Genomic DNA, 12014 nt, shown 5'->3' with positions numbered 1-12014 from the left:
TTTGTTTTTTTTTTTTAATATTGTTGGTTTTCTGGGTTATTTTTATCCTTTTTTGAATCATCTCAGAACGTTCATGAAATTTTTCTATCTTTATCTATAATTTTTTTAAAATATTTGTAAAAATATCATTGGAACTTTTTCAAGAATGCAATGTTCAAAATGAAAAATAATGACGAAATTGATATAGGTACTAATTGATCTCTTGAGCTCTGTGACACCATTATCGCTAATAATGATCGAAAACTATTCAGTAATTACCATTGTTTGATATTCTAATTACCAAAGTGATAACTGAGACAAAAAACTTTTTCCGATAGACTAAACTGCTTGTATAGCTCTAGCAATGAAGTGGTGGTATCGTGTGGACACTTTTATCGATACGTGGCGACCGTTACATCGGGTAATGCGATGGTTCTGCCATCTTCAAGCCACGGTCGATTTTCGAGATCTCACAATCTCTCGAACCGTTCAAGATCATGTGCGACTCATTATTGGATCACTTATGTATGTGATCTTTGGGATTTCAATGCATGAAAGTTTTCTAGAAGAACTTTCAGACTACAACGATACGGCAATAATCAGCCTAGGGATGTACACATTGCTAATTTTGCATATGGTGTCGAGATTGATGGCATTGGTACTGGACTACGTCTATGCGTTTGAGAAAATTCAAACGGGCCTAGCCGTCAGCCGATATGATTTTGAGCTGCAAAACTCTTTTGGTTTCAGTTGGAACTACCAAAAGGATCATCTAATGTCTGTACTTTTTCTTATCGGAGGGTTCGCGGAATGGACACTTATTATTATGGCTACGAGCTCTATTGTGAATCGAGCAGAAAATGTGTCTAGTTTATGGAATCTTGTGTGGTTAGGCATTACTTTGGTATGGAACGGCTTGAGCTTCCAAATGACCAAAATTGTATGGATAATATCAATGATATGCATACAAAGAAGAATTTCCGCTTTGAATAGAACTATGAGGTAAATTTACAAGATACCTATGAGTGATTTTCTAGATTTAAAATAAAACAAACTCAGTCAATTAAAAAAAAATATGAAGATTGCATACATTCTTGAATGCATAACTGGATTCTTAAACATCCTTTCATAAAATTTAACAATTTTTTTTTAATTTCAGCAAATACTTTCAAACATCAGTGACTGACAGCCGGCAGCACCATTTGTCTGCGGAGGAGTCCTCCCGGATGCTTCGGAAATTCATCGTGCTTCACAACCAGCTCTGTGATATGATGAACAAATTCAACCACAGCCATTCGATTCAGATTATGTTTGGATTGGCTACGTGTTTTGGATTTACAACGTTTGCTCTTTTTGGGATGATCCATTCCTATGCTGCCAATGCCCAGGATAAAACCAAACGTCTGGCACTGTCGAACTTTGTCTACGAAGCTTTTTACCTGAGCTATATGGTTCAAATTGTGGTGTACTCTAGCTTGCTTAATATGGAGGTATAGTTTACAAGATACTTAAACAACAAGATGCGAACAAGTACTTTTTATCGTTACAGAGTAGAAATCTATCAGTCACAGTGAATAAAATTATAAGCTACGGTAAACATGATCGGAAAACGCTTAGAGAGCTACGGTACTTTTCGCAACAGCTCTGGCACAATGTGCCCAAAATGTCCTGTGGGCTGTTCGACATTGATTGGGAACTGTTTTATACGGTTTGTGTTTTTATGGGTTATTCGTAAGAAAAGCGTTGAAATTGAAAATATTTATAGAAACTTTCTATTTATTACAGATTGCAGGATCGCTCACTACCTACTTAATCATTCTGGTGCAGTTTGATTTGACAAATTTTAATTACGGAGGACTGTGAAACAATTATTAGGGTGAAAATAAATACAATATTAATTGAACTAATCGTTCCGTTTTTTATTGAGGTTATTCCCAGATTTGTTTAATTGTGAAAATAATTCAGAACATATGTCTATGTATTCACAATGTCTCGTCACTCAGATGTGAGTTTCATTGAATTTTCTAAGAAGACTTAATTAGTGGTAAGAATAAACATACCAACAAACATTTTTTATTGATTCTCAAGTAACTAATTTTAATTGGAAAAACATTTTACTTTTCAGGTGAACTAACTGTTTCTTGCTCGCTAGACCAATTGAAATTGTCCTTTCATATATCATATTCGAAAATGTATTTATGTTTCTTTAAACATCAACATACGAACATGCATTAACCAAAAAAAATCCGGTCATTCTTACACCCACCACCCGCATCGTCGACTTCATGGATATTTTAGCCGTACTTTTCAATTTTCTGATCGTCTTCTTTCATTTTACTTTAGAAAACTTCAGATTCTGCTGATTGGATAGCTACATATATTTTTTGAAGCAAAAGCTATGTTCTAAGACTTTAGTACACATCCGCTAGGCAAAGGTTTATTCATACCAAACTAAGCAAATGCTTTGGGCTTTTGCTTTGCTTGATTTCGAGCTAAGTAAAAAGGACCGAAGCAATTGCTAAACCTTTTTCTTACCACTTATTGCCTCGATCAGTTGCAAATAACGAAAAAATTACAGGAGAATGTGTTGGTTCATTTGAACGACTCCTTTTTTCGACCCCATCACACTCATATCGGATATAAAATATCAACCCAGCAAACATGAAATCGTATCAGAAATGATAACTTAAGTCGTTTACAATGGAGTTGCGAATCGCACTTACAACTGCATTGTGAAAAGATCGTATAAAATGTCGTTAAAGTCAGTTTAAACCGGATATGCATGCAGTTATATACGATTTTATAGCATGTTATATGATTTAAAACGCCGTAATTTGTATGATCATAATTTTAATGGCATGTGCGGCGGAATGAAAACTAGAGAGAATTTATTTTATAGAAATTTAAAAGAAAGGTGGATAGACTGGCATTAGTGCGCACATAAGAGAAAGCTTGATAGGTGTTGGAATTTTAGGCTAGAGGGCATGTTGATTTTATAGCATATACATATCTCCAAGTGGCAACCAAAGTTGCGAGCTTATTTTCTTTCTGCTAAAATCTAACACCTGGTTGTTATAATAATATAAATCGTATTTCATGTTTAAAAAAATCTTAATTTCGAATAATTTTATGCATAGCACGACAAAATCTGTCCCAGACCACCATTTGGTGGGTATTTCGAATTTGCAACACAAATATACGTGCAAATATACGTGTAAACATATCGTATATAATGCAGCAAAACCAGTATGTACGTATTATTTTGGAGTCCATGTGGGTACATTAGCACACAATTTCTTGATTTGGATTTTACTGTCTGTGGTGGAATAGGATAGGATAAATAAGTTATTATTCAAAATCATTCATAATGGGTTTTTATGATAGGGGATGAGCGGGCTATATGCGCCTATTAAGCAGAACACTGATTTAATCAAATATCACAAAAACTATATACACGTGTGCAAGCATCTGTTTTCTATACAATGGAGTAATTTTTATGTTAAAATTTTCATCTGTTTCCAAGAAAACGATTTTATTGTAAGTGTTGTCTAAAATGCCGAATCTCAAATCGTGCGGGCTAAATGCGCCTATTTATGTTTTGAACAAAATGTCTGTTTTTTTGGACAATATTTCCGTACAATATCATTGAAACTGCTAGAAAGTAATAATTTCCGTACGACAAAGCTGAAGTTTTATAAAAATCTATGTATATTATAATTTTGTGGAATAAAACAAAAGTTAGGGTTCCATACTATGGAGGGAACTACCTCCATTCTTGGCAACGAAGGTTTAGAGAATGACTTTAAACGTGCTATCAACTTCACTCAACCTCGATCTAAAACCAACAATCAAGTATCGCATATGTGTAATCTATTTTTTTAATACGTTTCACACCTATACATACTCTCGCAATCCATAAATGAATCACTCACAGCATATTAAATATTCACACCAATACCCTAAAACTCTGTTGTAGTTGATCATACCCTTTTTATTTATTTATTTTATGTACACCGAACTGGTAAACCATACGTTCGGCGATACACGCTCAGAAAATATCATTCAAGTTATCAGAGATGTATCATAATAACCCATTATGAATTATTTTGAATAATAACTTATTTATCCTATCCTATTCCACCACACTGTCGTAATTAAATCATGCGATGTATTCATATACGATAAAGAATATGCATGAGCCGCACATTGTAGGAGCAGATCTAAGTTTAAACTACATTGTATACGATATAATCTGTCAAATAAAATACGTCTTCTGGTTGTCTGGGGTATATCGTTCGTTTTAAGCCGCAGCCCGTGGTGTAGAGAATAGCCTTCCAGTCTTCTAAGCCAGCGGGTATGAGATCGAGTCTCGGTCACGGTACACATAGTACACTTTCTGTGGGTTGGTGGTTTTAGCATTTGTAAGATGCTAGCCATCCTATCTTCGAAAGATGTACGCTTAGAATTAAGAAAAGGGAATCTCTTCGAGGAAACATCAAGTTTCATTGAGATCCTATGTGTGTTTGTGTTCGTTTTTTTTACAGATTTTTTGTGAATTGTCGTACACAAAGATCGAGCTCATATGTATGTATGTATGTATAGTTCCCCCATCGGTAGCAAGGTCCAGCCTATGACTGTGTGGCTTGGCCTTCGAATTGCTTCTCAGGCTTCCACGGCCGATGGTTCGTCGAGGGAAGGCATCCAACCCTCACAAACCTACAATGGTTGGCAATCCACTCCGCTTGCAATAATTTCCTTAGGTTATCCCCAGATGCATTCCCTCTGAGAATATATGATATAAGAAATATAAAGATAAACAAATAAAAATAAATATGATATATAATTAATACAAAATAGATAAATAGAATGAAAAAAAGAATAAGTGAAATATGGTAAATACATGTATTTCAAAACTATGAAATCATATGAACTTTCAAAATAATTGAATTTCTTTCAATAATACATAAACTGTTAATCGTAATCACAATGAAACAACTCCATGATTGATAATTTAAAATTAAAAAATTGATTGATTTGAGTGTTCAGTTAGTTCACAAGGAAAACTTTACATTGTTTGGCTTAGCAATGAGAAACAGAACTAATCGATAATTTCTGATAATTTTCGCAATAGACATTGTGCTTGGACCTGCTTGTACTCATAATTATGTCCAGAATTAGTTGTAAAATATATTGAATACTGTAACAATACCGAGATTAATATTCAAATGCTCAAATAAACAGTAAACTTGAAAAAATAATAAAAATATTCTGAGATATTTTATCGCTGACGTTTCAAAAATCGCCTGAAGAAATATAACGCTAGATAACAGTTATAACAAAGGAGTTGAAGTTTAATCGATTTTCGATAAACATTTTAAAAAATACAACAATTATCATAAAATGACAAAAGTTTTCTACCATTCAACACAAATAAGAAAAAATAGCAGCGCTGGATCAAACGTACTACTAAACGTCTGTTTCAAACGTTCAATACAAGCTTAATAAACTTAAACAGCGACTCACATTATTAGAAAGAACTTCTGTTACTCAACATTTGAGAATTGGCGCTGTTTTTAAGAAGTATTATAGTAAAAGAGAAATAAATAAAATACATTGGAACGCTCTCACCAAATATGTTCCGCATTTGCTGATACTCCTGCCTGATTCCTGATGTTTTCCATAGCTTGCTTCGATCCATTTTATTGTGATTTTTCGCTCGGAGTGAAGGATCAGCCAACCAACAACACGCCACTTTTTTACATTTATTACAGCTAAATTATTTTCATTTCGTCTGCCCTAACCTAACCTATTATCACAAGCCGGTGCCATCTAGTAATCCTTGCGAAATTGGAAAATTATAACAGCAGATAGCACAAATACACATCCAGAACCAAAAGGCGAACCCCGACGCGTATTAATTTCGTGAATTTATTCCTTCTTTCTGCCGCACTAAAGTTCAAAATAATATTATTACACTTTCAATGTTTAAAAAAAAAAATCACCACCGTTAAATGTCGTTCTTATGAATAGATCTCGTAAAATTTATGTCTCTCAATATAAATTCACTGCGCGGCTCCTGGTGAAAGTCGGACATCTTTGTTTGCCAAACTGAGCGCCATTTTTTCCAATTTCACTTCCCGCGCTCAAATTTGATTCAACTATTAAATGATGGCATTTCAACAACTCAATGACTTATAACGCTGTTGTTTACTGATTCGGACAAATTTTAAAAGGGACAAACTAATCGCATCATCCCGCACTACTGATAGTGTAACACGGAGCACAACTCGAATGAACCGTACCGGTTAGCATCACGAACGCGACTCTTACACAAAGGTCGAGCTCATATGTACATAAATACGAGTCTCTCTTCTTGTCGTAATAAAATCATGCAATGCATCTAAATACGATAAAGAATATGCAAGGGCCGCACATTGAAGGTGCAGATATACGAAAATAAATTTAAATAACATTCTATACGATATAATCTGTAAAATAAAATACGACTTCTGGTTGTCTGGGGTGCGTCCGATCATGCTTTACTGCTATGATAGCAGTAAAGCATACAAAGATAAGACTCTACCTTCAGCGTATACCGAGCTGTTAGGTACGTCGCGAACGTTGTGTAGGATACCTTCACCGCCGCGGAGTATATGAGTAGAACACGCTCCCTACGACGGAAGCTGCGGGGATAGGACATTACATTCTTCGCAGTCGAACTCGTAGGGGGAGAGTATTTCCGCCGCGAAATACTCTCGAGTAGAGCGGCTTCACGTCATCGGTGGGACTCGAATCGGTGTAGGATGATGTCTCCGCCGGAAATCATCCGATGAGTGTGTCCAGGATAAGCTACTCTCGATTCGGCGCACGGACGAGCAAAGAGGAGAGGACCTCGAGCCAAACCAAGTGGAGCCAAGATCTCGAGTCGTTAGAGAAGAGGTCATTGCTGGTCTCTTGTAGTGGTCTCGAACAGAGGCGGAGCGCACGATTGTCGTGCAAACCAAGCAAGCCTCGAGTTACAAGTAAATGACGCACCTCGAGTCGTTAGAGGAGAGGTCCTTAGTGTTGAATCGTAACGAGAGGCAGAGTATATGTATGTATAATAGACTAGTTCACTTTTCGTTTTTTTTTTTTGCTGATCACAACGCCACTTACAGGGTTTGATCCTCATTCATTTTCAAGTACTCTGGCCTAATTTGAGCTCATTTGAGTAAATTTCCAGCGTGCGCTAGGAGTTTTATTGAAAAAAGTCAATATTTTCTAGAAAATTTTCGTAGATATGTTCTAGCAAGCTGTTGTTAATATAAAATGATGGGTTTCTAGTGCTCGGTGATTGGTATGACAAGCATCTGTATGGACCTGTTTTAGATAATTGACTAAATCAAACCGAAAAAATTTAAAAATTCATATACTACCAACTTTTACAGAAAATTTACTTACAAGTTGAAAGCTTTAAATCAGTAGTAAATAGAAAAAAATTATTTTCGATGTAATTTTTCATAAAAAGATACCCTTATTTAAAACCTTTAATTTAATGTATAACACTTAATTATCGCAACTGTACAAGCAAAGATATTCAAACATTCACATCACATTCTTTGAATCATAATGTTGTCTCTATTCAAGTTTTAACATCATGCAACCAGCAAAACGTGGCATCTGAAATGATTGCCTACTAGGTACTCCATAAAAGCGCGCGCAAGCGGGGAGACTTGTACACAAGTTCGTGGGGAGAAAACTTGAATGTAAAATCTTTTATCAAATCAAATTTGTTGCATAGATATTTGAATAACTTTGCTAGCACTGTTGCGATAGTTAAGTGTTATACATCAAATTAAAGGTTATAAATAAGGCTATCTTTTTATGAAAAGTTTATATCGAAAATATATTTCTTCTATTTACTTCTGATTTTAAACTCTCAACTTGAAAGTAAATTTTCTGTAAAAGTTGGTAGTTTATGAATTTTTAATTTTTTTCGGTTTGATTTAGTCAATTATCTAAAACAGGTCCATACAGATGCTTATCATACGAATCATTGGGCACTATAAAACCATCATTTTATATTAACAATAGCTTGCTAGAACATATCTACGACAATTTTCCAGAAAAATTGACTTTTTTCAATAAAACTCCTAGCGCACGCTGGAAACTTACTGAAATAAGCTCAAATTTGTCCAGAGTTCTTGAAAATGAATGAGGATCAAACCCTGTAAGTGGCGTTGTGATCAGCGAAAAAAGCCGAAAAATGAACTAGTCTAATGTATGTACTGGAGTTTTGACTTGAAATTGAGTAAGGCGGACTTGGTCTCCCATCTCGGGTAAAGCCTTCGATGCAGGTCCGAATGGGAATTATGACCTTATGAGGCTCCAGGTGGACTTTATGGCGTAGGGGTACATAGTATCATGAGTTGTCCAATTGCACCCATGGACCCAGAGTAGCATACTGGGGGACGCGGTTGCTTTCTTGCCTTGGAATGCAACCCGTAAAAAGGATTTACCACCTGGGTGGTCTAATAGAAAAAAGACCCATTTGTCTGCTGGACACCCTTAGTAAGCTACTGAAGAGGATAATATTCAACAGACTTATTATCTACACTGAAGGCTAAAGTAGACTGTCACAGACAGTTCGATTTTCGGAAAGGAAGATCTAGGTTGAACGCCATCCAAATGGTGACGTAGTACGCGAAGCGCGCATATTAAAAGAAGTGGACAGGTGTTCGTCACTGCGCCATTGTAACGATTGACGTTAGGAATGCCTTCAACAGTGCCAGCTGGGAAGCTATCACCAAAGTGTTTCACTAGATGCGTGTTCCCAATACCCTCTGCAAGATAATAGGTGGCTACTTCGAAAATCGGGTCCTGACGTACGAAACAGAAACTGGATGACGATCTATTACAGTTGGTGTTTCACAGGTTCCCATACTCGGACCTCGGAAAGGGTTGGCATCTGTATGGAGGGAGTTAAGCTTCAAATAGGCCACCATAAAATCGAAGTTCTGCTCGTGACCAACAAAAAAGTTGTGCCGCGCATGGAGATTACAGTTGGAGGACACACGACATCTTCAAAACAGCAGCAGAAATACCTTGAAGTAATGGTCCACAATAGCTTAAGTTTTGGTGCGCATGTCAAATACTGTTGTGAAAGTGCATCAAAAGCCATCTAATCATTTGCTGAATTATGCCAAACTGCCACGGTCCAAAGAGTAGCAAGAGACGTCTCCTTGTCGAAACTACGATACACAGCACACATCGGCTGATAGCCATTCAAGTATCCTATGCATACAGGACCATAGAAGTAGATTCCGCTTTCTGTCATTGCGGGAATGATTTCCATCGACAACTCTGGCGGAGGATAAGGAGGGCTATAAAGAAAAAGCTGTTAGAGTAAGGTTGCCAGAGTTTTTGCGGGCAATTTTTATATAAAAACCTGGCAAAATCCGGGCATTCGATTTCAAATTGACGACCATAAATCCGGGCAATATCAGAGCAAATTTTGTCAAACTCAGAAATACCTCAACAAAAATCACAAAAAAAAACAAAAAAAAACAAAAAAAATCGTCAAAACTCATCGATAGATTTTGAACCGTGTTTTACTCTTCCAAAAAATCTTTCATGATTTTTTTTTTTAAATTTGCTCGTTTTTCGTTTTGGAGGTGTTTGTTGTTTTTTGTTGTTGTCTAATTTGCCAAATAAAGTGAATAAATCCGGGTAAAATCCGGACATTTTTCAATGAAATCCTGGCAACCGTGCTGGGCCTGACTGCTCTCTAATTTAGTGTTAAATATCCGGGCAAACCCGGATAAAACCGGCAATCTGGCAACCTTATGTTAGAGGAGTGCGTAAAGCTCAACGAGCAGCGTCAATGCTCAAGAGGCAGGAGCAATGGGACGCATCGAACAACGCAAGATGGACGCAAAGGCTAATCCCTCGACATTCAGACTGGGTAATTCGGAAGTATGGAGAGGTCAACTTATACCTCACGCAGATCCTTTCGGGTGCTTTAAGCAATACCAAAATGTATCGATTGAAATGTGTCGCGACGAACAGTTGACGCAATCTCGCAAATCAAGCGCTATCTAATATGAATCAGGAAAGATGATGAACGGAAAGAGAGAGAGAGAAAGATAGTCAACCAAACTTGACAAGCTAAAGGAAGGTGTTCGGCCTCGTATAACACCACAATTCAAAAGCAACGCGATCTCAGGTCGCGATATAACCCTAATCTGAACTTCGTGTGGTGGACCTGAAAGGTCTCATGTACTCAGCTATGATCTTTCCTGCAGCAAAAAGAAGCGGAAAAACCATCCAGGATGGTCGTGACGGAAATCTAGCTTGGTAGTTTCTTAATCGGCCGTGCCTTGGTGGTTAGAAACTCTACGGGAGTGGATGCTGTGACGGGTGCGAGTTACTGTGAAAGCGTTACCTAATCGGCACACGTCTCATCGGAGTGTTCGAGAGACGACTGTAATAAACCATCATTGGTGTGTAGGCGAACGGAGTGTGAAGGCGAAGGATTAATCACGAGCTAGTGTGTCTCTACGGCGAACGCAGTATTCAGAAGGTATTGAAGGCTGGGCAATGAATGCCAGACGTAAAACAAAGCCGGAATGACCTTCTAAAACAAACACACACTCATTCTCAACTCAACAAACCCAGCACACTTTGGACATTTCGGACTTTAAGACCTGACTCTCTAAATCTGTACTTCGCCCTGACGATGGCTGGTCGAGAAAGGATGTCGAACCATCTCGACTCTTTGTAGGATCCTCTTCAAAGCCGTGTCAATTATGTCCCATGCTTTCTGTTCGCATTGCTGTCGTTAAAGGCATAGCTTTAGCAGCATTTCGATGCTTTCTTGATGCCTTTTCCTGGTTAAGATGCTTCACAACGACCTGTTCGTGACAGATCAACATACTTGTCTTATGAATTGTTGATAAGCTTTAATTTTTTGTCCCAATCATTTTCATTCACCTCCATTGTTAATTAATGCAAATTTCCCCACTGGCCCTTTCTAAGATCGATAAATTGTATTCGAAAACCGAGCCCACAGAAGCATGAAGCTTTGGCCGGATGTAAGCGACTTTCGTGATGCCTGGCTTCCGGTTTATGGAGTGGCAAAATTCTTCGGACATATGCCAGTGACCGTGAACTGGCAGGATTTTACGGCAACCCGCACGGCCCAGGATCATATGCAGCTGGTTGGAGCCATTCTGGTGCACGTCGCTCTTGCCAATTCAGTTCTCGAAAATTTCATCAAAGAGCTGAGGAAATACAACGATTCAGCCATATCTAGCTCCGGAAGTTTCATCATTATATCATCTTTCGTTGTATTTAGATTGGTGGCGTTGTCCATCGATTATCGCTTTGCATTGAGGAAGTTTGCTATGGTAGTGAAGTTATATAACTTTGACAATAAGCTAACTGCGAACTTTGGAATCGACTGGAAATACCAAATAGATCACCGTTGCTCGGTACTTTTGATTGTTTTAGGTTTTCTTGAATACTGCTGTTTTGCATCGATATCCTTTTTATTTGTCAATCGAATTGAACTTATTGAATCAGTATGGCTTAAGGTGTTGGCCCTGATAAGCTTCGGGTGGACTTTGCTAGGGTTTCAAACAACAAAAACCATTTGGGTTGTTTATATAACAAAAATTCGAGGCAGAATTAAACAGCTGGATTTGCTCGTGAGGTAAGGCCGTTTAAAGTTTCTGTGAGTTGAATTTCAATATGTGATTTTCTCAAATTTCATTATTTCAGCCAATATTTTCAAAACTCAGTCGAAGGAAACTGCAAACGTCGATTCTCATGCCCCAAAGAATCAGCCAAAGTTCTGCAAAATTTTGCCATCCTTCACGATCAGTTGTTCGATGTGCTATACGAGTTCATAAACTGTCACGCCATTCAAGTTATGCTCGGTATGTTTACCTGTTTCGGGTACATAATGTTTGCAGTGTTTGCATTGATCCACTCGCATGCAGCAAACTCTTCCGATAAAACCAAACGTCTTGCTTGGTCCAATTCAGCGTTTGCGT

The 12014-nt window shown here is 37.5% G+C and overlaps 1 protein-coding gene across 1 annotated transcript; it reads left to right on the top strand.

Moving 5' to 3' along the window:
• Positions 1-343: 343 nt before the first annotated feature.
• LOC129753785 (putative gustatory receptor 28b) lies at positions 344-1842 on the top strand. Its single transcript, XM_055749631.1, has 4 exons — positions 344-756; positions 1139-1469; positions 1529-1687; positions 1765-1842. The coding sequence occupies exons 1-4, from the start codon at positions 344-346 to the stop codon at positions 1840-1842; spliced, it is 981 nt and encodes a 326-aa protein (XP_055605606.1).
• The last annotated feature ends 10172 nt before the right edge of the window (positions 1843-12014 follow it).

Source organism: Uranotaenia lowii, chromosome 3 (assembly GCF_029784155.1).
Source record: "Uranotaenia lowii strain MFRU-FL chromosome 3, ASM2978415v1, whole genome shotgun sequence".
NCBI classification, from domain to species: Eukaryota; Metazoa; Arthropoda; class Insecta; order Diptera; family Culicidae; genus Uranotaenia; species Uranotaenia lowii.
This window is presented reverse-complemented; position numbering and strand designations above follow the sequence as displayed.